General features: G+C 44.1%; 1 protein-coding gene across 2 annotated transcripts in view; it reads right to left on the bottom strand.

The window, feature by feature from the left end:
* CTDP1 (CTD phosphatase subunit 1) overlaps positions 1 to 24,948 on the bottom strand; it is a 2,700,378-nt gene that overhangs the window by 653,366 nt on the left and 2,022,064 nt on the right. For both annotated transcript variants that reach the window (XM_044066995.1, XM_044066996.1), the window contains one exon: positions 23,366 to 23,531. In XM_044066995.1, the coding sequence (XP_043922930.1) occupies positions 23,366 to 23,531 (166 nt within the window). The remainder of the gene's footprint in view (positions 1 to 23,365; positions 23,532 to 24,948) is intronic.

The following is a 24,948-nucleotide window of genomic DNA, read 5'->3' as shown; positions in this document are numbered from 1 at the left end:
ACTGGCTACAGACCTAGGAAGAGAGAGCAAACATGACTTACAGAACCACAAGGCAAATTTAGCTCTGCTTCTGGAAAGAATATCCAATTTACAATGCCTAGAAAATGTGTGAATGAATGTCCATGATGCAACTGTTTTACAGCTACTTTCAACAGAAACAGTCCTGAAAAAGATAGCTGTAGTACTTACTGCTCGTTCAATGTGCCAATAAAGTACAGTTGTGTACACTTACCATAAATGTAGATGTTCGAGTGTATTCACTGTTGCAGTCATCACATTTGGGTTATCCCTGCCAGGGTAGCCCCCAGCCGGCCCGAATATCAGAGGCTTAGAATTTCTGCATCGGTTGCTGTCGCTTCAGGACTGAAGTCAGGTCTTCAGTAGTATAAAGTAAGGCAGCCGACGCCATTACATCAGTTTTTCTTGCCCTAACTGTCAGGAGCCCCCAAGTGGGAGCCAGGATTTGGTGGAAGAACCCCCCCCCCAATAGAAAGTAAACATGAAAAAGTTCCTTGTAATGAGAGAGAGAGAAGAGGGGGATGGAGGGAGGGAAACTAGGACTGCAACAGTGAATACACTCAAACATCTACATTTATGGTAAGTGTACACAACTGTACTATGTTCTTCATGTTTCACTGTTGCAGTCATCACATTTGGGTTGATTCTCAAAGTTGAGGAAAAGGGTGGAGGCAGTCAAGGGGACCAGGGGCTGGCTAGGATGCCCTGCAAGACTGCAGTGGCAAAACCTGCCCTGGATTTGGAGAAGGTAAGCAGGTGGTAATGCTTGGTGAAGGTGTGAACAGATGTCCATGTGGTAGCCTCCAGGATGTCCCTGATGGGGACTCCTCTGAGGAAAGCTGCAGAGGTTGAGGCTGCTCTGGTAGAGTGAGTCCTGACCCCATTAAGGGGAGGTTTCCCATGTTGCTTGCAACAGAAATGGATGCAGTGTGCTATCCATTTGGAAATGGTTTGTTTGGAGATGGCTTTGCCATCTGCCCCTGCAGCAACGCTGACCAGTAATTGATCAGTCTTTCTGAATGATTTATTCCTGTCTAGATAGAATCTGAGCGGTCTGTGCACATCTACAGAGTGCAGGATCCTTTCCTCCTTGTTTTGTGGGTTAGGGTAAAAGGTGGGCAAATTAATGGATTGGTTGAGAGTCACACTGGACACCACTGGAAGGATGGGTTAGTCCTGAGGGACACCCTGTCAACATGGAATGATGAAGGGCTCTACAGCCATGAGTGCTTGTAGCTTGGAGACTCTTCTGGCTGAAGTGATGGCCAGAAGAAAGGCAGTCTTGCAGGAAAGAAACTAACTCTGCTGAAGATACTGGTTCAAAGGGGGGGGGGCAGGGTGAGCTTTTCCAATACAAAGTTTAGGTCCCAAGCTAGGTGCTCTTCTGGGTGGCCTCAAGTTGCTAGCCCCTCTTAGGAACTCTTTGATGAGAGGGTGTGAGAAACGTTGGTGCTCAGTGTTGAAATGAGCACAGATAGCAGAGGCATGAATTTTAATAGAGGAGAAGGAGAGACCACTGTGTAGCAGGTCAGCTAGGTAATCCAGGATGAGAGGTAGGGAGGGCTGTGCCATATCTGCTCCCTTAGCCTGATTCCAGGTGCAGAACCTTTTCCATTTGTCAACATAAGACTTTCTAGTGCTAGGGCGTCTAGCCTCATGTATAACATCTAGCACCTGTTTACTGAGATTGGCAGATTGATCAGTGGTCAGGGAATAAGCCAGACTGCCAAATTCAGGGTCTGCAGTTGGGGATGCATGAATTCTCCTTCACTCTGGGTCAAGAGGGTTGGGGTCTGAGGGAGATGCCATGGTGGCAGTGGGGACCTGGTGAGACCAGTCTGGAGCAATCAGAATTACCCTTGGCTTTTCCTCCCTTATTTTGAGCAGTACCCTGGTGATGAGAGGTAGTGGGGGAAATGCATAGACTGAGATGCTGACCCAGAGGACGGATAGAGCTTCCAAATTCCAGGCCATGCAGTGAGGCTCCCTGGTGCAGAACTTGCTGAGCTGATGGTTGGTGTGGGAAGCAAAGAGGTTGACCTTCGGGGTGCCCCATTTCTGAGTTATTAGGGTGAAGGTTCTTTGGTCTAGCTGCCACTCATGTGGGTCCAGAAGATTTCTGCTTAAGTGGTCTGCCAGAGAGTTTAGAGAGCCTGGCAGGAATTGTGCTAACAGGTGAAGTTGCATGGCAGAGGCTGTGTGCCAAAGGGTCATGGCCAGACTGCATACAAGGTAGAAGTGAGTCCCTCCCTGCTTGTTGATATACCACATAACAGCGGTGTTGTCTCTTTTGATCAGGAGAACCCCTGGGCAAAGAAGGGGCTGGAATGCTGTCAATGTGTGCTGGACAGCTAACATCTCTTTTTGGTTGATGTGCAGATGGATTTGCTGTGGGCTCCATTGGCCCTGTATGCACCTGCCATCCAGGTGCGCACCCCAAACATAGTCTGATCCATCTGTGGTGAGGGTCTAGGTAGCGGGGGGGGGTGGCATGAAAGGTAGCCCTTGTTGTGGGAGCATGCTGCTGCCCACCAAAGAAAATCTTTTCTTAGGCAAGGTATCATTGGTATAAGAGTTTCCAGGTCTTGAGAGTGTGGACACCAAAGGCTTTTTAGGTACCACTGCAGTTTCCTCATATACAGTCTGGCATATGGAATGAGTAGAATGCAAGATGCCATGAACCCCAGAGCTTGCAGGATTTTCCTTGCAGATAACTGGGGTCTGGTGGCTAGTTAACAGAAGGTAAGATTGCTTTTCTGGAGTAAGGAATGCCATCTGGGATGCTATGTCCAGGCTTGCTCCCAGGAATATAATCCTTTGGGTGGGTACTAGTTTGGATTTCTTTTCGTTGACAGTGTACCCTAGGGAGGTCAGTAGGGACGTTACAAAGGCCAGGTGCTTGAGCAGCTTTTCCTGACTGCCTGAATCAGGCAGTCGTCTAAGTATGGGTAAATTTGGATATTCCGTTGTCTGCAAAAGGCAATGGAGGGAGCCAGACATTTTGTGAAAACTCAGGGAGCAGTAGATAAGCCAAAAGGAAGCACACAGAACTGAAAGTGCAGAGATCCTCCCCTAAAACATAGATATTTCCTGCATGATTCCCTGAAAGGAATGTGGAGGTAGGCCTCTTTTAGGTCTAGGGTGGCTAGCCAAGCATTCTTGGAGAGCATAGGTAGCAGTTGCCGGAGGGTGAGCATTCTGAATTTTGATACCACCAGCAAGGTGTTTAGAATGGATAGATGGAGGATGAGGTGCCAGGTGCCCTCTTTTCTGGGTACCAGGAAATGTCTGGAGTAGAAACCTTGGCCTATCTGCTCTGCAGGAACATGCTCTATTGCCCTCATAGAGAGCAGGGAAAGGACTTGCTTTTTCGTCTTTGCCCACTGGTATGGAGGAAGATCTGGGAACTCTTTTGGGGTTGGAAGAGTGTGGAAGGAAAATTTGTATCCCTGGAACACTATGTTGAGGACCCAGCAGTCGCTGATAATGGTGGCCCAGGTGCTTGTGTGGAAAGAGAGCTTTCCTCCTAGGGGGCAAGTGCAGGTGGGCAGAGGGAGGGGGTGGGGGAGGAGAGTCATTGTGAGTACTTACCATGAGGGGATGGCTTTGAACCTCCCTGGTTTTGAAGTGGAGGAACTCCATTGCTTTGATCTCTGCATTCCCTGTGGCTGTTGTCGGGGGGGGGGGGGGGTCTGGGCTGAACTGACCTGGTGGGTGCAGGAAAGGACCAGTGCTTGGAGGGGCAATGCCTGCTGAACCTGGGTGGCTGTACCTGTAGGAAATCCTTAACCGTCTGCAATAGATTTAGCTTTTTCTTCCATATTTTTTAGACCTCATCTGCCTTGGTGCCAAACAAGTTGTCTTTGTACAAGGGTGCATCCAATAATTTAGATTTGACATGGTCTGGCAAGGGCTGTTCCTTAAGCCAAGCATGTCTTTAAGGACAGACGCGGTGACTGCTGCCCTGAAAGAAGCTTCTAGGGTGTCAAAACCACAGTGTAAGTTGTGCTTAGTCACTTGACTTGCAGAATGCAGTAACTCTTGTAACTCTATTTTCAGCACAAGCAGGAAAGGAAGACAATTTCTGTTTGAGGAGTTCCATGGTATGTTGATGAAATTTTAGCATATGGAACTAAAACTTTAGTGCTCTGATAGCAAGAGTAGAAGAGGTGTATACTTTTTTACCCCATCTGTCTAGTACTCGGGAATCCCTATCTGAGGGGGTGGGATTCTTGGCAAAGGTTGCTTTAATTCCTTTAGGCCCTTGAGAAATTACCTCAGGATCAGCAGTAGGCTTTTTGAAAAGAAATTTGTGAGAGTCAGGGACTCTCTAATACTGGTCAGGTTTTCTGGGAACAGGAGGGAGGGTGTCAGAAGTCAAACTAGATTCCAAAAAAACATCTTCCACAACATCCAGGACTGGTGGAATGGCCAGGGGTCTGTGCTCTGGAAGATCTAAGAATTCTCTGAATCACTTCCCATTGGAAATGCTCCCTTAAGGAATGAAGGGTTTCCCCAAAGGAAAATTCCTTGGGTGGAGAGGCTGAAGAAATGGATTCCTCTGCATCAGAATCCTCATAAGCAGAGAGGGGCTGCATGTCTTCATATTCAGATGCATCAGAGTCTTCAGACTCCTGCTCAGATAAAACTACTGGCGACAGATCTCTTTTTCTTTTGGAAGGGGTAGCTTGGCTTCCCCTGATCAGCATGATAAGGTCTTCTGCCATTTTAATATTTCAGACTGAGGCAAGGAAGCAGGTGCCTGAGATTGGGTCGTCGGTTTCTTGGGTGTGGTTCGTACCCTGGGCCTTAGAAACTCGGCAGTTTTTGAAAGAACGGTAAACGAGAAATAAGTCATCGGTTTGAGTTGAGAATCGATAGTGCAAAGTACTTCCTTGGAAGCCGGTGCCTGCTCAGCAGCTCTGGATCAATCCAAGGTACAGACAACCACAGGATCCTTAGTCGAAGAAGTGTTTTGCGGCATACCAGACTCCAAAAGGGTCTCGGTAATGGCCTGTGAATCCATAGAAGCGGGCATCAGGGGCTGCGAAAGTGCCTCACTGAGGACCGGAGAACTGACAACTAGCTCCGAGTGACGCCTCCAGGTGCATCTCCAGTTACCTCTTATTGACGCCTCTAGGCATCAAATATTGCTTGTTCATATTTGCATTAATAATTCCAAAACCATGCTACATACAAGGTATCAGAAGGCTTTGTCTTGAAAATAACATTATGGCAAACACAACTGTATCGATATTTGACCCCGATCAATGAATATTTGTTAGAATTGTAAGATGATAGCTTCATTTTTTTAAAGGTTCAAGCTGCACCCACTGGGAGTTAAAGGTACACACTCAAAATAGATGTACTGGAGGGAATGAGTTAACGGAAGCATCGTCGGTAGGTTTGGACCTGTGCGGTCTGTCTCTGTCTTTATCCTTACGTTTTTTTCGGAGGATCTGCTGTCGGATGGCTTACAGAAGCCATATCGGAATTCGAGGACAGTAAGCGAAAATATCTAGCTACAATAAGGGCCCGACGACGTATAGTTCTTGCGTTAAACAAAGCACAAAAGCGACAGCAAGGGACTTTGTGGTCTGGGCCAAAGTAAGTAATGCAGTAAGAATTAAATTCTTGGTGTGGTACTTGCTTTCCACTGGCGAGACAATTAACTTTTTCTGACATCGGTTAGAGCAAGAAAAAAGGATCCCCAATGGGGTACTTAACTTTAGAAGAATTCAGATTCAATTTGGAAGACGAAACTCAGGTAGCGGCTGACCAACACTCTTGTGAACTGCTTCTGCTTCGGGCTCCTTGGCAAGAAAGACTGATGTAATGGCGTTTGCTACCTTACTTTATACTACTGACGACCTGACATCAGTCCTGAAGTGACAGCGACCGACGCATAAATACTAAGCCTCTGGTATTCAGGCTGGCCGAGGGCTACCCTGGCAAGGATAACCAAAATGTGATGAGTGCAACAGTGAAACATGAAGAATATCTGTCCTTCAAAGCTTTTTCTACACTGATCATAACAGAAGAAACAAATACAGCTAGCTCTCCACTTGAACACGGTTTCTTTGTACTCTGACCTACCCTGCTGACCTACTCTGTTTACCTGACATGGAAGAAACAGTTAGTTTGTTTGACTGAAACATTTAGTTCTACCTAAACAATATAGCTAATATTCTTTGTACAACCGTAAGCTCCAACAGCTTATATCCCACATTCCTGGGATCATGAAAGAAGACTGGGAGATGAATGGTTTGACTATTCTTCAGAAACACGGACAGCCACCCCTTGTCTTAAGACCAGACATTTTTCTGTTCTAGGATGGCCTTTGGATTACATGACCTTCACTACAAACCTTTTTGTTTAAATGAACAAATCCTGCTCTCAGTCAAAGAAAAATAGTCAATGGACATGAAAGTCTTTCAGCGCTGTCAGCCATACGTGCACTTGTTAATGGCCTTTCTATTGAAATCATCAGCCTTGTAAACATCTGCATGACACAGTAAACGAAAGTTCAAATAGCAGCAACAAAGTAGACACCTTTACAGTAACAGCTGAAAATGTACATGAACCAAAAGACAAACTGCCAAGTACCTAATTCAGTAAAAAAAAGAAGTTATGATGGCATATAGTTCACCTATGCACACTATATTGTTTTCTTTTCAATTTCCATTCTTATAACATATCTGGCAAAAAGGAAAAAGCAAACAATACTGCCTCTCAAAAGCAAAGTATAACCTTAAAGTAGCCAAACCATATATTCAGAGTTTTCATCTTTAAATTAGCTTGACTGTTTTTCAAACAATAAATGTTTGTTTACGTGCTGTAAAGATTCCTATATGCAAAGTTTAGACAAACAGAAAAAAATAGGGCGCTACGTTTTTAAAAATGCTTGTAATCTTAAGAATACTAACTGAAAACAAAGAAGGGCTTTCACAGACTTCAGTTACAAATTTAACAAGCACTAAATGAAAATCTTCAGGCTTAAAAACCTCAGCTTTGGCCGGCTAACAACTTGGTTATATTCAACTGGACGTATAAGAGAATTTAAGTACCTTTATCTGCACTTTTTAAAAAAAAAAAAAAATACAGTATTTAATTTGATTTAAACTGTGTTGAAGGAATATTAACTGAACTGGCAGTTTTTCTGCTCTTCTGCTCTTTAGTAACTTGAACAGAAGCTAGTGTTTGCTGAATTTTGTTATTTGCTAGTAATTACAGGTGTGGGGGTAGCCACATTCTTTGATTTCCTGTCCTTGCCTAGTTAAGTGGTGCATTGTGAAATATTTTCTGCTTAAAAACCTCAGCTTTGGCCGGCTAACAACTTGGTTATATTCAACTGGACGTATAAGAGAATTTAAGTACCTTTATCTGCACTTTTTTAAAAAAAAATACAGTATTTAATTTGATTTAAACTGTGTTGAAGGAATATTAACTGAACTGGCAGTTTTTCTGCTCTTCTGCTCTTTAGTAACTTGAACAGAAGCTAGTGTTTGCTGAATTTTGTTATTTGCTAGTAATTACAGGTGTGGGGGTAGCCACATTCTTTGATTTCCTGTCCTTGCCTAGTTAAGTGGTGCATTGTGAAATATTTTCTGCTTAAAAACCTCAGCTTTGGCTGGCTAACAACTTGGTTATATTCAACTGGACGTATAAGAGAATTTAAGTACCTTTATCTGCACTTTAAAAAAAAAAAAAAAAATACAGTATTTAATTTGATTTAAACTGTGTTGAAGGAATATTAACTGAACTGGCAGTTTTTCTGCTCTTCTGCTCTTTAGTAACTTGAACAGAAGCTAGTGTTTGCTGAATTTTGTTATTTGCTAGTAATTACAGGTGTGGGGTAGCCACATTCTTTGATTTCCTGTCCTTGCCTAGTTAAGTGGTGCATTGTGAAATATTTTCTGCTTAAAAACCTCAGCTTTGGCGGCTAACAACTTGGTTATATTCAACTGGACGTATAAGAGAATTTAAGTACCTTTATCTGCACTTTTAAAAAAAAAAATACAGTATTTAATTTGATTTAAACTGTGTTGAAGGAATATTAACTGAACTGGCAGTTTTTCTGCTCTTCTGCTCTTTAGTAACTTGAACAGAAGCTAGTGTTTGCTGAATTTTGTTATTTGCTAGTAATTACAGGTTTGGGGGTAGCCACATTCTTTGATTTCCTGTCCTTGCCTAGTTAAGTGGTGCATTGTGAAATATTTTCTGCTTAAAAACCTCAGCTTTGGCCGGCTAACAACTTGGTTATATTCAACTGGACGTATAAGAGAATTTAAGTACCTTTATCTGCACTTTTTAAAAAAAAAAAAAAAATACAGTATTTAATTTGATTTAAACTGTGTTGAAGGAATATTAACTGAACTGGCAGTTTTTCTGCTCTTCTGCTCTTTAGTAACTTGAACAGAAGCTAGTGTTTGCTGAATTTTGTTATTTGCTAGTAATTACAGGTGTGGGGGTAGCCACATTCTTTGATTTGCCTAGTTAAGTGGTGCATTGTGAAATATTTTCTGCTTAAAAACCTCAGCTTTGGCTGGCTAACAACTTGGTTATATTCAACTGGACGTATAAGAGAATTTAAGTACCTTTATCTGCACTTTTAAAAAAAAAAAAAAAATACAGTATTTAATTTGATTTAAACTGTGTTGAAGGAATATTAACTGAACTGGCAGTTTTTCTGCTCTTCTGCTCTTTAGTAACTTGAACAGAAGCTAGTGTTTGCTTAATTTTGTTATTTGCTAGTAATTACAGGTGTGGGGGTAGCCACATTCTTTGATTTCCTGTCCTTGCCTAGTTAAGTGGTGCATTGTGAAATATTTTCTGCTTAAAAACCTCAGCTTTGGCCGGCTAACAACTTGGTTATATTCAACTGGACGTATAAGAGAATTTAAGTACCTTTATCTGCACTTTTTAAAAAAAAAAAAAAAATACAGTATTTAATTTGATTTAAACTGTGAGGAATATTAACTGAACTGGCAGTTTTTCTGCTCTTCTGCTCTTTAGTAACTTGAACAGAAGCTAGTGTTTGCTGAATTTTGTTATTTGCTAGTAATTACAGGTGTGGGGGTAGCCACATTCTTTGATTTCCTGTCCTTGCCTAGTTAAGTGGTGCATTGTGAAATATTTTCTGCTTAAAAACCTCAGCTTTGGCTGGCTAACAACTTGGTTATATTCAACTGGACGTATAAGAGAATTTAAGTACCTTTATCTGCACTTTTTTAAAAAAAAAATACAGTATTTAATTTGATTTAAACTGTGTTGAAGGAATATTAACTGAACTGGCAGTTTTTCTGCTGTTAATCTTAGTGGCCTTGAAACTGCCCGCCCCTCAGCCTGCCTCTGGGCTCATCTCATTTGCTCACTCAACTGAGTGCAGTGAGATCATATTCTGATTTCAGGCACTCCTACTGTGTACAAAGAGAGCATCTGGGAAACAGACAAAAAAAATTAAGCTCATTTCCTGCCTTTCCTGTTAAGTGGTATAGACTATTTGTAGGCTTCTGAGCCCCCAAGCCCTTCTGTGTTTGAGGGAAGCCTTCTAGCTTGTTTTTTTCTTATAACTAGCCAGTTTTCTAGTTTCAGCTCTCAAATCTGTTTCTTTGATCTCAGCACTTGTTCAGATAAAAAAAAAAAAAAAAAAAAAAATTTTCATCTGCTTTTACTGTACTTGTGTTTTTACCTACTTCATTTTACTTTTGCATCATCTTAAAAATACTCAATTGTATTTATTACTGCTTGGTGTAACTCATTCTAAGCCTTTTGGTTTAAACACTTGGGCTTCGGACCAGTTGTTTTGCACTGAGAGGGTTTGTGGTCTGCACTGTTGTGGCAAAACAGGTAGCTTACATCCTTCTAGGTTGGGAACTGCTGACTGAGGGCTCAGTGTCTGTTATTCTAAAAGTGTATTAATTCTGGTTTAAGCACTTGGGCTTTCAGGCCAGTTATTTTACATTAAGAGGGTTCGTGGTCTGCACTCTTGTGGGAGGAGAGGCTGGACTCTGCCCTTCTGAGCTGGGAATTTCTGGTTAAAGGCTTATAGTGCATGCATATCTGAACTGCTTCTTACTGAAGTTGGTGCGCCTTGTTTGCTGTGGCGTAGACTGGATTTGGGCCTGCTGGATCTAGCGTTGTTTGTGTAACTTGAGCACTAATCCAGACATTCTCTAAAGTATTCAATTGTATTTATTACTGCTTGGTTGTAACTTGATTAAAGTGTAGCTATCATTCTAAGTCTTTTGGATTAAGCACTTGGGCTTCAGACCAGTTGTTTTACATTAGGAAGGTTTGTGGCAAGCACTGTGGTGGCAGGACAGGTAGCTTTCATCCTTCTAAGTTGGGAACTGCTGATTGAGAGCCCAGTGTCCAAGTGTATTAGTTCTGGTTTAGGCACTTGGGCTTCAGGCCAGTTATTTTACATTAAGAAGGTTCGTGGTCTGCACTCTTGTGGGAGAAGAGGCTGGACTCTGCCCTTCTGAGCTGGGAATTTCTGGTTAAAGGTTTATAGTGCCTGAATATTTGAACTGTATCTTACTGAAATTGGTACACCTTGTTTGCTCTAGCATAGACTAGATCCAGGCCTGCTGAATCTAGCTTTGTTTATATGCTTGTTGTTTGTTTGCTTGTTATTTCCCTGGAAGCTAATTCCACCTAATACGCTGCTTCTCAGCGCTTCTGTGGATCACTAGTGACATCTGCATTGCTTACTGTACTTATTTCCTTGTTTCACTTGAAAGAAAGTTACTGTTTGTCATTTTTGCATTTAGTTACTTGTAACACATTGCACTCAAGTTACCTGGCACTTGCTCACTAAAGCAATTATACAAGTCAGCACTAAAAATTAAAAGCACTACACCCTCACTCCCCACTGGCCCTTGTTTTCAATTATTAAGGAATTCCCAATATTATTCTAGCATGTCCAAAGGTCAGTTGTCAATCTCCTCTCCGGTCCAGCTGGTGAATCTGGGAATCTTGAGGCAATGTTATAACTGCCTCATGTACACAGACAACCCTCTCCTCCTCCCACATAACACAAATACTTGAGAGATGCAGCTATTTAGCCAAACTGGAGGCTGAGCTCTCTCAACTCAGGACTGGCAAGACCAGACAGGAGGAGAAGGCAACTACACACACCACAAAACCAGCCTCACATAATGCTACCACACCACTGAATCAAACACATAAACACACAAAGACATACTCGGAGGCTCTGAGTAAAAATGTACCTAAACAGCAGAGGCCTCCAAAGCAGACACCCAAACAACTGCTACCTCAAGACACCCCACAAGCAACACATAAACCACAAAAGCAGTGTGCAAAGCAGTCACAGCCCTTAAAGCCAAATATAACACCAAACATACTTGTCATAGGTGACTCCATAGTCAGACACACTGACGTCCCACTCACCAGGCTGAACAAGGAGAGGGTCACAGTAAGCTGCCTATCGGAGCTAGAATCCGCCACATAACACAAGCACTTTCGGGTCACTCCACGGCAAGTACAAATATGACACAGTCATTGTCCATGCTGGTGTGAAGCGACCTGAGACGTACCTCCCTGGACTACATGAAAAGAGACATAGAGGAGCTCTCTGATTATGTAGCCCAGGCAGGTATGACCCTAACCCTGAGCAGTAACCTTCCTTCACCAAGAATGATGCCACAATATAGAGACAAAATGATCAGCTTTAACAATTGGCTTAATGTCTGGTGTCATTCAAAGGGGATCCAGTGTCTGTCTGCCTGGGATGACATGCTCGACAAGCCACGCTGCTTCGCAAGGGACGGCTTGCACCTGTCACCCCTGGGATTCCGGATATTGGCTAAGGCTCTTGCCACCCCCGTAGTGCCCTTTTTAGGCAAGGCTCAAATTCTAAACCTACCACCCTAGAAAACAAAAATGGGAAGAAACTGAGGGTAATGCTGCTTAATGCCAGAAGTCTAAATCTCAAAATGCACGCACTCGAGGCCCTTCTCAGTATGGAGAACATCGATGTCTGTGCTATAACTGAAACCTGGTTCAAGGCTCCTGAGAGCACCCCGGCACTATTAGGTTTTACCTCATATCATGCGTTCCGGCCCCAAAACCCGGACCACACCACAAAAGGAGGGGTGTATCCATATTCATAAAGGATACCCACACCTCCAGGTTGGTGGCAACGCACAAAGCTTCGGAAACCATCCAGGTGCAACTAACCATAGGCAGAACTGCTCTACAAATTGTAGCATGCTACAGGCCACCCTCTCAAACTCAGGAACCCCACACAGCCTTCCTGAAGACACTGGAGGGTATAAATGTATCTCCAAACACCATCATATTGGGTGACTTCAACTACCCGAATATACACTGGGAACATTACTCAAGCCCTAACTTTCTAGCCCAACGGTTCCTGGAGTTCATAAATTCAAATGCCATGGAACAGCTAGTCACTGTTCCCACGAGAGGAGAAAATATACTAGATCTCATTATCACAAACATGGGGACAAAATGCTCCACACCGGAAGTATATCCCTCATTGGTGAGATCTGATCATAAACTAATCTCACTGGAAATCCACATCCCGCCCCCACCCCAAACAAAAAAGACCACAGTGAAGAACTTCTCTAAAGCAAACTTCACACTATTCAAGACTGGTGTGGTATCCTTCAAGGCCCCGGAGACAGTGGAAACCACAACCCAAGCTGCGGAAGCCCTTACAAATGCCTTATATGAACACCTCCAGGACTGCATGGATCAGGCAATCCCAAATAAAACCAAGACTCTTTCCACAAAGGGCAAACGTCCAGTCTGGTGGACCCCAGCCATTAACAAACTTTACAATAAGAGGAGAAAGCTATTACATGATAGAACAAAATCCATAAAAGGGAAGTCACCCCTGATCATTATTAGTAAAAAAATACGAGCACTCATAAAATCAACTAAGGCCAATTTTGAGAGAAAAATTGCCATGGATTCAAAGGACAATCATAAGGCCTTTTTCAGCTATGTTAGGAACCTGGGTGGAAACTCCCAGATATGCTCAGAATTAGTCCAAAATGATACAAAAATCACTGAACCCACAGACATTGCCAACATACTGGCAGACAGGTTCAGTGCAAACTTCACCCCTCTCCCCTAAAGGAGAGATAACTATCCCAGCGAGTGTAGCCTCCCAGACATCTCAAATGCGCAGGTGAAAACTGCTCTCTAAAGCTAAAAACACAGCATCAATGGGACCGGATGGTGTCCCCGGCTGTGTGCTACATGAGCTAAATGAGGAATTAAACCCGCACATAAGGCAGCTGTTTAATCTCAGCCTTACCACAGGATACTTGCCCAAGGAGTGGCGTACAGCAACTGTGGTCCCACTCCACAAAGGCGGTGCCTCTACGGACCCTGGTAATTACCGCCCCATAAGCTTAACAAGTCTAGTCTGCAAAGCTATGGAGAGGATCATAATGGAGCTCATAAACAAAGATATAGGGGACTTGCAGACATTGGACCCGACCCAGTTTGGCTTTGTCAAGGGAAGATCATGCCTTTTGAACTTGGTCGACTTCTTCGAAACAGTCACCAAGGCCATTGATGAGGGAAAGGCAGTCCATACAGCCTACCTTGACCTTGCAAAGGCTTTGACACAATACCCCACTCGGGTATTGTAGAAAAACTTACCAGCTTAAATGTAAACCCATATGTCACAAGATGGGTTGCAAACTAGCTTAAGGACAGAACCCACAGGGTTAGAGTTGCTGGCGCTATGTCAGACTCCAAGCCGGTCACAAGTGGTGTCCCACAGGGCTTGGTCCTTGCCCCTATTGTTGGCATCTACTTCTCAGAAGTACAGGCCAACATGGGAGGACTTTGGCTGACAAAGTTTGCAGGCGACTGCAAACTGGGCCATAGTGGAAAGTGCATCGGACACGGATATCCTTCAGAAGGGACTCACGGAAACAGATAGCTGGTGCCAGAGCCATGGCCTGAAGTTAAACGCCAAAAATGTATAGTCATACCCTTCGGGAAAAACAAGGTAACCCCAAGCTACCATATAGGTGGCAATCCACTAAGCACAGAAGAGGTTATCAGGGACCTGGGGACCCAGGTTGACAGTGGCCTTTCTTTTGACACTCACGTTGCTAAAGTGGTTAGAAAGACCTTCTACATTGCCCACCTGATCATGAAGGGATTCACATCCAGATCTAGTGAGGTCATTGTTCCCCTGTACTCTTCACTTATCAGACCAATGATCGAGTACAATGCCCCATTCGGGATGTATCTCGCCCGACATCTGCAGCAATTGGAGAGACCCCAAAAGTTTCTCACCAAAAGGATAAAGGGACTCCAAAATCTGTCATATGCTGCCAGATTGAAGAAACTCCAGCTCTATTCAGTCGCATACCGTCTGCTCAGAGGTGACATGTGCCTGACATACAAGGCCATGTCCAACCCGGAATTAATGGACATGCTCCACCACAAAAAATCCAAATCCACCAAAACCACTAGAGCAAGTGACTTAAACCTTAGCATGGATATAAATAGGATGTGCTGGAGGGATAGATTTATCACTCAGAGACTCCCTATGCTGTGGAATAGAGTCCCGGTCCATGTGAGGCAGAGCACCTCGCTGGCTCTGTTCAAGAGAAATCTTGACCTGTGGATGGGAGATCGTAGGTTTACCCCGGGAATCATCTCTGTGTCACTGCTGGACAAAGGCACAACAAACTAATAGGTACAGTATTTTTTCATATAAGGGGTGGCGTAAGCCACAAAAATTCAGGCTAGGCTTATAAATGCCTTGGGGCAGATAGCCTAGTATAAACCTATGAACCTATGAACATTACATGGTTCACCAACACTTCTTATGAATACAGGAAAAGCCAAGCCAGTCAAGCTCAAGTATTTTAATTAAAGAAGGATTATAATTGCTTAAAAAAAAATAATGCCTTGGCTAAACATAGTTTGACATGTCAGGATTTTAGGAAATTTCAGTTTATTATTTTAGAACAAGTTCATCATTTTACTGATAATGTAAACAATCTGTTAGAAGTGGCGCATCACATTTGTTTCCTGGACAAGATTAAGCTTTAAGCCCTAGGCTTCTCCCTCTCTCTCACTGACCCATTATATAGCTGCTACTGTGGAAATCAGATTCACTCGTTCCTCTGTGAAGAGTATGCATTTTGAGATTTTAGAAATCTAGACAAGTGTTCTCAACCTTAAATGCACAGTAGATAACCTGAACAGCAGATTCCAGTCCTTCAAAAATCAGAAAAGCTGGGCAAATCCACAAATATCTGGGAGACCCTTTCTGCATTACTGACTACATAAAACTACCTTTAAACAAGTAGTGCTGTCAAGTCTCTTTCACATAAGAATTATCTGTCAGTAGTTCCTTTACCTCTTGATCTAAATAATTATAATCTATCTTAACTCTTGCCTATATGTATGGCAGAGAAGGATGCAGCCCTGAATAAGATCCAGGTAGTGGCCATGGCACTGAAGGAAACAGAAAAGGGAAGGGGGTAGTGAAGGGGCACATCTTGCTGACCTCATACACGGGGGGGTGGGAGGTTCATGTACACTTATGGACACACTGGGTAGCTGCAATCTTCTGGCTAGAGACTGGAGAGACCACTGCCTATGGGCTAAGAAGACGGGTACGGCCTCGTGGAGGAAGTGCCTCTTGCAAAATCAAGGGAACAATTTCCACAGATGGCTCACTGTACATCTCTCCCTAGCTGAATGTGCATATGCTAGGGTTAGGGAGAAGACAAGGAAAACAAAAACATGAACCACCCCTAATGGCAGTCTAAACAAGGGTCCTTCCTGACTGATCCTTGTCTATGGGATAGGGAAAAAAAAGGCTGAGTAGCCAGGAGGGTGTTTTAGGTTGATGGACAGTGGGGCAAAAAGCTCCAGAAGTATCTCAACTCTTCAACTGCAAACCTTTCTTCTTCTAAACTGGATCGAACATCACACAGTAGTGGTAAGTAAGGAATAACAGTCTATACATTTCACATTTGGAAATAATGTACACGTTTATGATAAAGTAGATTATCCCAAATTTCCTTAATCACCATAGTTTTATGGAGCCTACAAAATAATTTAATCCTAAATACAAATTTAGTAAAATGCTACAAAAACAGGCTTACAATCATGTATTTATAATTTAATAAAATTATCTTGAGTTCACTGATGAGCACAATACTGTACTCTTTCCAGTTTCCACCCTTGTAACATCTTATCTGAAGTTGTTAATCTTCTTCCTGTTCATCACTGATGGGTTCGGTTCCGATCCCTCGGAACAGAGTCGGCCTTATACCAAGCTTGCGTGCACCAAAAACTCTCAAGATTAGCTGCTACCCACAATGCCCTTTGCTCAGTTACCTCAGATCTTGTTTGCCGCGCAGCCATATAGCAGCATTTCACCGAGCTCTCCAGCTAAGTGCTTTTTTCATATATATTTAATAGTTTGAAAAAGTTTTTTTCTTCTTTATAACTTGTTCTTGTTGTTCTATATTGCTACTGTTCTACCCACAGGTATTTCTCTTACCATTGTTGGTAATTTCTTTGTATCTCTAACTTTCTACCTTTATATTATCTTGTTACCATTGTTGGTATTTGCTTTTTTCTCTCCTTCATTTCCTCTCTTTCCTCTCTCTGTCCCTTGTGTGCGAGAGCGTGTTTTGGAATGTCTGAAAAGAAGGGAACTACGGGATTTAAACACTACTCTTCTTGCAGCGGTAAACTGCTGAATAGTGACCTCTATGAGGAATGTGTTTACTGTTTGAGGGCTCTGCATTTGTCAGCGAACCCCCTGTGTGATATCTGTGCTAGTTTCAATCGGCGGATGCTGAATGAACGTCATAACAAACTTATTTTAAAGGGCCTGCTTGCTTCGCCTTTTTCGGAGGCCATTTCTGTGACTGAGGTCTTACCCCCTCCTGCTTCGGATAAGAAATGTCCTTGATCGGACCCCTCTTCACCGGCCGGTGACAGAGGTAAAGGTCACAAGCACAAGGCCCATAAGTCATTGTTTGAGCACCGCTCTGCCTCCTCTGTGCTGACTACCACATTGGTTCCGAACTCGGCTCCAATGAAGTTTACTGAGGTAGCCTCGCCGGCGCCCACCCCGGCACCGACAATTACGGCACCACCTACGTCCTCAGTACCGACCAGTATTTCCACTTCTTTATCGGCACTGACTTTACCCGTTTCGACCCCGTTATCGGTTCTAACAATGACCTCGGAACCGTTCCTGTCATCCACTCCTATAGTGACTTCTGCTCCAAGCCCGTTCATGGCTCCGACTATACCGTTATTACCTGTTGTAAAATTGGAATCATCTGTGCCATTCTGCGACACACCACAGACCCGATACTCATCCAATGTGGACCCATTTGTCGGACAAGCCTGCAGCCCCTTTTTGGACCGGCCTGACTTCCCCTCAGGTGTATCGGTGAGATCCACCAGGAGCCTTTCCGAATTGGATGCGGTGCAACTTTTTGATCAGCTGTGGACTACTAGGGGAATCTCAAATCCGCCTAGACCCTATCCCACTCCTGGCTTGGGGTCTATTTCTCCAGCAATCCCTACTTCCTCTACTCCCATGGACCCCTCAGTTCCAAGGCTCATCTATCCAACTTTTACTAGAGGAATTCCTTCCTCGGCACCGACAACAACTCTGTCTGTGATTCCAAGATCCCTTTGGGTGCTGTTTCTGTCGGAACCCACCCTTCCTCAATCTCATGCTTGGGGGGTTGAGCCCCCAGTCTCGGTGTCGGTTCCGACGGTTATGTTGGCCCCGACTTTGGATCAGAGGGTGACTATCACTCCGAGCTTGATTGACGCTCCATCCCTGGGGGCAGACCATCTGGAGTGGGGTGTGACCCCGGTTCCAATTTTGTCTTCTTCGGTTATGGGCTCCCATTCCTCTTCGGACAGGCCCGCTTTCCAGGTGATGGAGAGGGCGCTTGATGCCAGCAATCCTCCACAGTTGGGTTATTCCCCCAGTTCCTTCTGAGCTGCAGCTGTCAAAGTCCACCCCCCCCGGAGTCTGAGAACGCAAGGCCCAAGAGACCCCTGTCCAGGGCATTTCACTTTCCGAGTCTTCTTCGGATGTTCCCAATGAAGAACCCCCTCGGAAATGGGTGTGTAAGAGGAAACACACGGACTCCCTGGAGGAGCCACTCACAGAGGATATGGACTATGATGATGGGGAAGGGTTCCCATGGTCTCCCCCTGATGATGTCTCCTTCAGGGACATCATGGAAATCTTGAAAATGAGGGGTGACTGGAAGTCCTCAACCCCTTCTTCAGAGAAATCCATATTCCTGCAGGCCTTTTGCTCTCTGCCCTCTACTTCTTGGGTGACCACCCCCCCCTGCCGATGAGCTGGTTAAACTCATCGTGCAACGGGCTTGGAAAAACCCCGTCTCCATTGAGGCCATCCCCAGGAGATCAAACAATGTACTCTCCCCTCCAGAGGATCAACCCCATTGGTCCAGAGGCTTACCAGTGGACGTTATAGTGGTGGCGGCTGCCACGAAAAAGGACCTTGCAGAAGAGAGTCCTGATGTTCACCCACCCAACAGAGAGTACCGGGCAGTGGACAGGTTAGGGAAGAGAGTCTTTGCATCAGCAACCTTCACGGTTAGTTCTCTGAACTTTATGGCACGTTTTACGAGGCTCCAGAGAGATCTCATCTCCGACCCCTCCAGAACCCTCATGTGGTCAAGTATCGAATGGAGCATGAGATAAGGTTGCTTCCCAACTTGCCACCCTAGAATCCATATCTAATTCATCCATGAGGTTGCTGCCACACGCAACCGAAGGAGCAGCTAGAGCTGTGGGTGCAGGCGTAGTCATGAGACGTTACGTCTGGATGTACATCTGTGACCTCACGGACTCCTTCAAGTCTTCCTTTCTAAATGCCCCTATTGAGCCTTCGGCTCTGGTGCGAAGGTCACGGATACACTAGCCAGGTGCGAGCAAGACGGGAAGACCTTGTCTGCTGTTGGCCTACATTTTTCTAAACCTCAGCGTTCATTCTTCAGGAATCAGAGGAGCGGAAAGATGTTGCACAAGAAGTCTCAAGGTCCTTTCCGAGATGCACGTGGTGATGACTCCTCCAGAGGCAGAGGGGGTTCCAATAATGGAAGACATCCCTTTTGGGGCAGAGGGGGTCCCCGGAACCAGGGCTCCAGAGATTCCTCCTCAGGTAGACCATATCAGCACTTCTGAAGCGCTACCCATTTGCCTTCCTCTGGAAGCAGTCGGGGCACATTTCTCTCTGCACCAAGATGCTTGGCTATCCATTATGAACAATCAGTGGGTGCAGAGAATTATTACCAGAGGCTACCACATTCCACTAATATCCTATCCAAGGCCTCTGAAATCCCTTCCCGATGTTCCACCCATTCAAAGGGAGGAGGCAGCTTCCGAGATACGAAAGCTACTTCAAAAGCAACCAAAGACTCGTACCACCACAAAATGATCAGTCAAACCACGATCCGGTGCAATGAAGGTTATCCAAAGTAGGCACAGTTAGCAGGTAGCAGTTGATAAATAAAACGGGTTTATTGTCCAGTAAGTAAGTCACCAACAATGAACATCAATGACCAAACAAACAAATTCCTTTAGATATAAAGTGCAAACATTAAGCGCTTTCGTCTCCACACCGGGAGACGAAAGCGCTTAATGTTTGCACTTTATATCTAAAGGAATTTGTTTGTTTGGTCGTTGATGTTCATTGTTGGTGACTTACTTACTGGACAATAAACCCGTTTTATTTATCAACTGCTACCTGCTCACTGTGCCTACTTTGGATAACCTTCATTACTTCAAAAGCGAGCCATCCAAAAGGTCCCCTCAGATCAGTGTGGATTAGAGTTCTACTCAAAATTCTTTTTGGTGCCAAAGAAAACAGGGGACTGGAGGCCCATTCTGGATCTCAGTCATCTAAACAAAGCAGTAGTTCAGACCAAGTTCCGCATGGTCACGATTCAATCCATCCTCCCCTATCTGCAGGAGGGTGTGTGGATGTGCTCATTAGATCTCCAGGATGCATATTATCATATCAAGATGGATAAGCGCTCCAGGAGCCTCCTTCGCTTCCAGCCAGGAGTCAATCACTACCAATTCAGAGCCCTGCCTTTCGGTCTCTCGATGGCCCCCAGGGTGTTCACGAAATGTCTTGCAGTGGTAACAGCTCATCTGAGACTTCAGGGATTCCAGGTGTTTCCAAATCTAGACGATTGGCTCCTTTCTGCCCCCACCAAGCGTCTTCTTGTCAGGGCCCTCCGTTACACTTTGGCTCTAGCGGAGTCATTAGGCATCACCATACACTGGCAGAAATCAAACCTTCAAACATCACAACAACTGGAATTCATAGGGGCAGTATTCAACACGCAGTCAAGCCTAATCTCTCTTCCTCCCAACAGGCTTCAGAGACTCAGGGCACAAGTTCAGGTGATACACTGCCAAAGCAAGGTGTCTGCAAGGGAGATTCTTCAAGCCTTCGGATCTATGGCTGCAGCCATCCCCAAAGTCCCCTTAGCCAGACTACACATGAGAATACTACAATGGCTCCTTCAGGCCCAGTGGATACCCAATCTCCACCCCTGAGCTCAAAGATTCTCATCACCAACATTTGCATACAAGATCTCCTCTGGTGGATGCGTAGAGATGAAAATCTTTAGTGTCATTCCTTCCAGGTTCCACAGCCTAGCACAGCTGTGACCACGGATGCTTCCCTGGTGGGGGCACTTCCAGGGAAAGTCGGTCCAAGGCACGTGGTCCAATGTAGAGGTCAATTTGCATATCAATATCCTGGAGTTAAGAGCGGTGCTGTTGGCAGTGCAAGCTTTTCATCCGCTTCTTCTGGCCGAAACGACTGCTGTCCAGTCGGACATGTCCGTGGTCTGGTACATAAACAAACAGGGAGGGACCAAGTCTTACTCCCTTTGTCACGAAGCCATGAGAATCTGGAAGTGGGCGATAGCTTCCAACCGCTTCCTGATCGCAACGCACATCCTGGGGAGCTCCAACGTGATTGCAGACAGACTGAGTAGATGCATACTTCATCATCACGAGTGGTCTCTCAACCAGAGTGTGGCAACAGAAATTTTCAGTCGCTTTGGCCAGCCATGCTGCGACCTTTTCGCCTCCCCTTCAAATGCAAAATGCAGCAGCTACTTTGCCCTCTTTCCCCCTCTCGGGAAGTCATTGAGAGACGCTCTAGTCCACGATTGGCCCATGGGTCTCCATTACGCTTACCCTCTGATTCCTCTGATCCCCCTCGTTCTGCAGAAGGTTATTTGGTTGAGAAGCAAAGTGATCCTCATTGCTGCGTTTTGGCTTCGTCAAGTGTGGTTCCCCCTCCTTCGACCTCATCTGTTACTACCTCCTTGGATCCTAGACACTCGTCAGGACCTAATTTCTCACCCACAAGGGCTGACTCCTCCGAATCTGTGAACTCTCAAGCTGACAGCTTGGTTTCCCCACTTCCGTTAGTTGCCAGGCAAGAAACCCTTTCTTCACCTGTCTGGGATATTATTTTGGCTTCTCATAAACCATCCACCAGAAAACTTTACAAGGATAAATGGAAAAGATTCTCTATTTGGTCACGTAATCAGGAGCTAGACACGTTCTCAGCCCCTGTAGGCACTATTCTTCATTATTTGGCTGAGCTGTTCAACAAAGGTGCCTCGGCTTCTACCATCAGAGTCCATCTAGCAGCTATGTCCAACTTCCATAACGGGTCTGAAGGAGTACCACTTATCTTCTCTCGTCTTTGCAAGACCTTCCTCAAGGGTATTTTTCACAGCAGGCCTCCCATCAGACAGCCGGTGGAGGCATGGAATAAAATGCTTATCTTGGAAATCCTTATTCCTGGTGGCTATAGCTTCAGCAAGACGAATTTCGGAATTACAAGCATTATGTATGAAGCGCCCTTATCTGATCTTTCATAAGGACAGAGTATCACTTTGAACTTACTCATCCTTCCTCCCCAAAGTGGTTTCTGACTTTTCCATTAACCAGTCCATTGACCTCCCTGTGCTTTTCCCAAATTACTACAACAAGGGAGAATACTGCCTACATTCCATGGATGTTCACAGACAATTACACTTTTATCTGGACAGAACTAAATCATTCCGCAAGTCAGACCAGCTTTACGTTTCCTTTGCGGGCCCTAGAATGGGAGTTGCAGTATCAAAGGTTACTTTGTCTAAATGGCTCAGGGATTTCATTTCACATATTCACTTACAGAGGGATCTAAGCCGGGCCAAATCAAAGCTCACTCAACTAGGGCTACTGCAGCATCTGTTGCCTTCCACTCTAGGGCCTCTATGGATGACATTTGTGCAGCTACCATTTGGGCTAAGCCCCACACTTTTATCAAGCACTACAAATTGGATCTGATCTCCAGGTGAAGAGCGGCCTTTGGCTCAATGGTTCTCAGGAATGTTCTTCCATAAGGGCCACCCAGGTTCTCCAAGTAGATGGGGACTCGGTCCCATCAGTGATGAATAGGAAGAAGATTAACAACTTCAGATAAAGAAGTTTTGTCTTACCATAATGTTCCATATGAGTTTCTGATCTTCTTCCAGTCATCACACCCTCCCACCGGACCCCTCCTAAGGTTCCTGGAGGATCTTCTGGGTCTTTGTGGTGTATTAGGGTTTCTGCGCAGAGATGGCCTCTAGCTTATTCTTTCTCTATATGTTGCATGCAAACTTGATCTGAGGTAACTGAGCAAAGGGCATTGTGGGTAGCATCTTAGCTTGAGAGTGTTTGATGCACGCAAGCTTGGTATAAGGCCGACTCGGTTCCAAGGGCACAGGACCGAACCTATTAGTGATGACTGGAAGAAGATCAACAACTCAGATGGAACATTATGGTAAGACATAACTTCTTTTTCCTTAAGTAAAACAAATCCAGTAGTAAAAAGAAAAAGCAAACAATATTCTCTCCCTTGCAAATGACAAGAAGACCGTGAAAGCAGTCAAGCCAGGTTCAGAGTTTGCATCTTTACTAAATGCACTCTGGACAATATTTCTATCTAAATGAATCATATGATTTGAACTGTAAAAATGGTAACATTCCCATGTAGCAACTTTTAAGTTAAGTCTTCACATCAGCTGTAGTAGGTTAATGCTAACCTGCTGCACTGTACCACTTAAAAATATATTTCACCCACAAAAACAATAACAGCCTGCAGACAAAGGGTACATTTAAAACAGTTTCAAAGCCTTTTTTGCACATGAATATGACACTTGGGTACACAATCAATGTGCTCACTCAGTTCTGCCAATCAAGTAGTCTTTAGTGTCAAATAGTAAGCCTCTTACACCAACCTCACCTCTCTGTCCATGCTCTCCAGGTCTTCTTTACATAAAGTGTACAGTGGCATTGTTTCAGACATGCTGGGCTGTCTCTTCCTTCGAGATGGACCAGGCTGGTCATCTTCTTGAGTATCTGACAATTCTTCATCATCCAGCATCTGTTGTTGATGGGGTTGTACAACTCTATAAAGATAACACACTGATAAGGAAAATATTACTACTAACATTAAACAATTACTGGTAAGGATCCATTGTAGACTCTTTTTCTGTTCTAGAGTTAAACCGCAATTTCAGAACTCAAACCACTGTTAAAACTGTGTTCTTGTACAAATGTGGAACTATAACAGTCAACACACACACACACACATATATATATATATATATATATATATATACATATATATATATATATATATATATATATATCAAGCATTACCCAGGATATCAAATAGTTACCGCTTGCAGAAAGGTGATTAAATAAAGAGAATCTTCAGAAAATTTCACCCAGTTAGTAATAAATACTTTAATAAATACAGTAATAAATACAGCAAAATAAATGAAACTCTGAACTATGCAGGTGTGCCACAAAAACAAAAACAAACAAAAAACAAATATAAACAAAATGTAAAACCAATGTAAAAAACTTGGGTAAAATGATGTACAACTTCAAAGCACCCATGTGTATTTGTCTACATAAAACATGCAAAAAATCTGCCATTTCTGTTGGCAGAGAAGGATAAAGCTCTGACTATGACCTATAAAATTGGGTTTCACTGGCACACCAGAGGAGCTGAAGATGGAATGGAGAACAGTGACAAGGAAATATTCGCTTATCTCTCTTAGAGGGATAGGGTAAGATGCACTCATCTTGGAAGCCTTCCCATGCCCTTGGGAGGAATAAACTGGCTGTAGGGCTCTCACCCCCCCCCCCCCGGGGAACAAACACGTGATATGCATTGGTGAGGAGTAGACTGGTTGATTTCTATGGAACCAGGAGCAAAATAATACACAAAAAAGAATGCAAAAATCTTACAACTGTTGCAAGATCAAATCCATAATGAAATGGCTAAAATGAATGCCTTATCCACAGTCATTTGTAGAAATCAGACCTGGTTATTTTACTGACATGTCTGGATGTAGGTGAAGTAGTAAAACACAGCAGCACATCTCCTACCATTTTACTTTTTATCCTGAACAACTAAACAGTGCATAATGAATGCTGCATGAACATCAGCTTCAGGTTCCAGAGCACTACATGCATGCACACGCCCCTATCATTCCACCACAATAATAATATCTGCGTAGAAAGTAATGTTGTGTCTATTTAACTAAATTCAGAAAACTATTTAATATATAGAACTGCTTAGAAAATGCCAGTGTTTCAGATGGCTATTCCAGAATACTCAAACACCAAAACTAACCAAATTATTTGGCAGCATTTAACTGGACATCTTTTTAGGTCATGATGAGTTCAGAAAAGCAACACCACCTTGGCGATCGGGCTGTGTTAGGAGTAATGGAGTGTAAGTGAGTATCCTCGGCTCAACATCACAAACAAAGGCCTGCTGGTCCCAATTATCGCCATTTTTCAGGAGAACAA

The sequence above is a fragment of the Protopterus annectens genome, chromosome 3.part1 (genome assembly GCF_019279795.1).
Source record: "Protopterus annectens isolate FY-2018-M chromosome 3.part1, PAN1.0, whole genome shotgun sequence".
NCBI lineage: Eukaryota > Metazoa > Chordata > Ceratodontiformes > Protopteridae > Protopterus > Protopterus annectens.
Note: the sequence above shows the minus strand (reverse complement) of the source record. Positions and strands in the feature narration are given on the sequence as shown.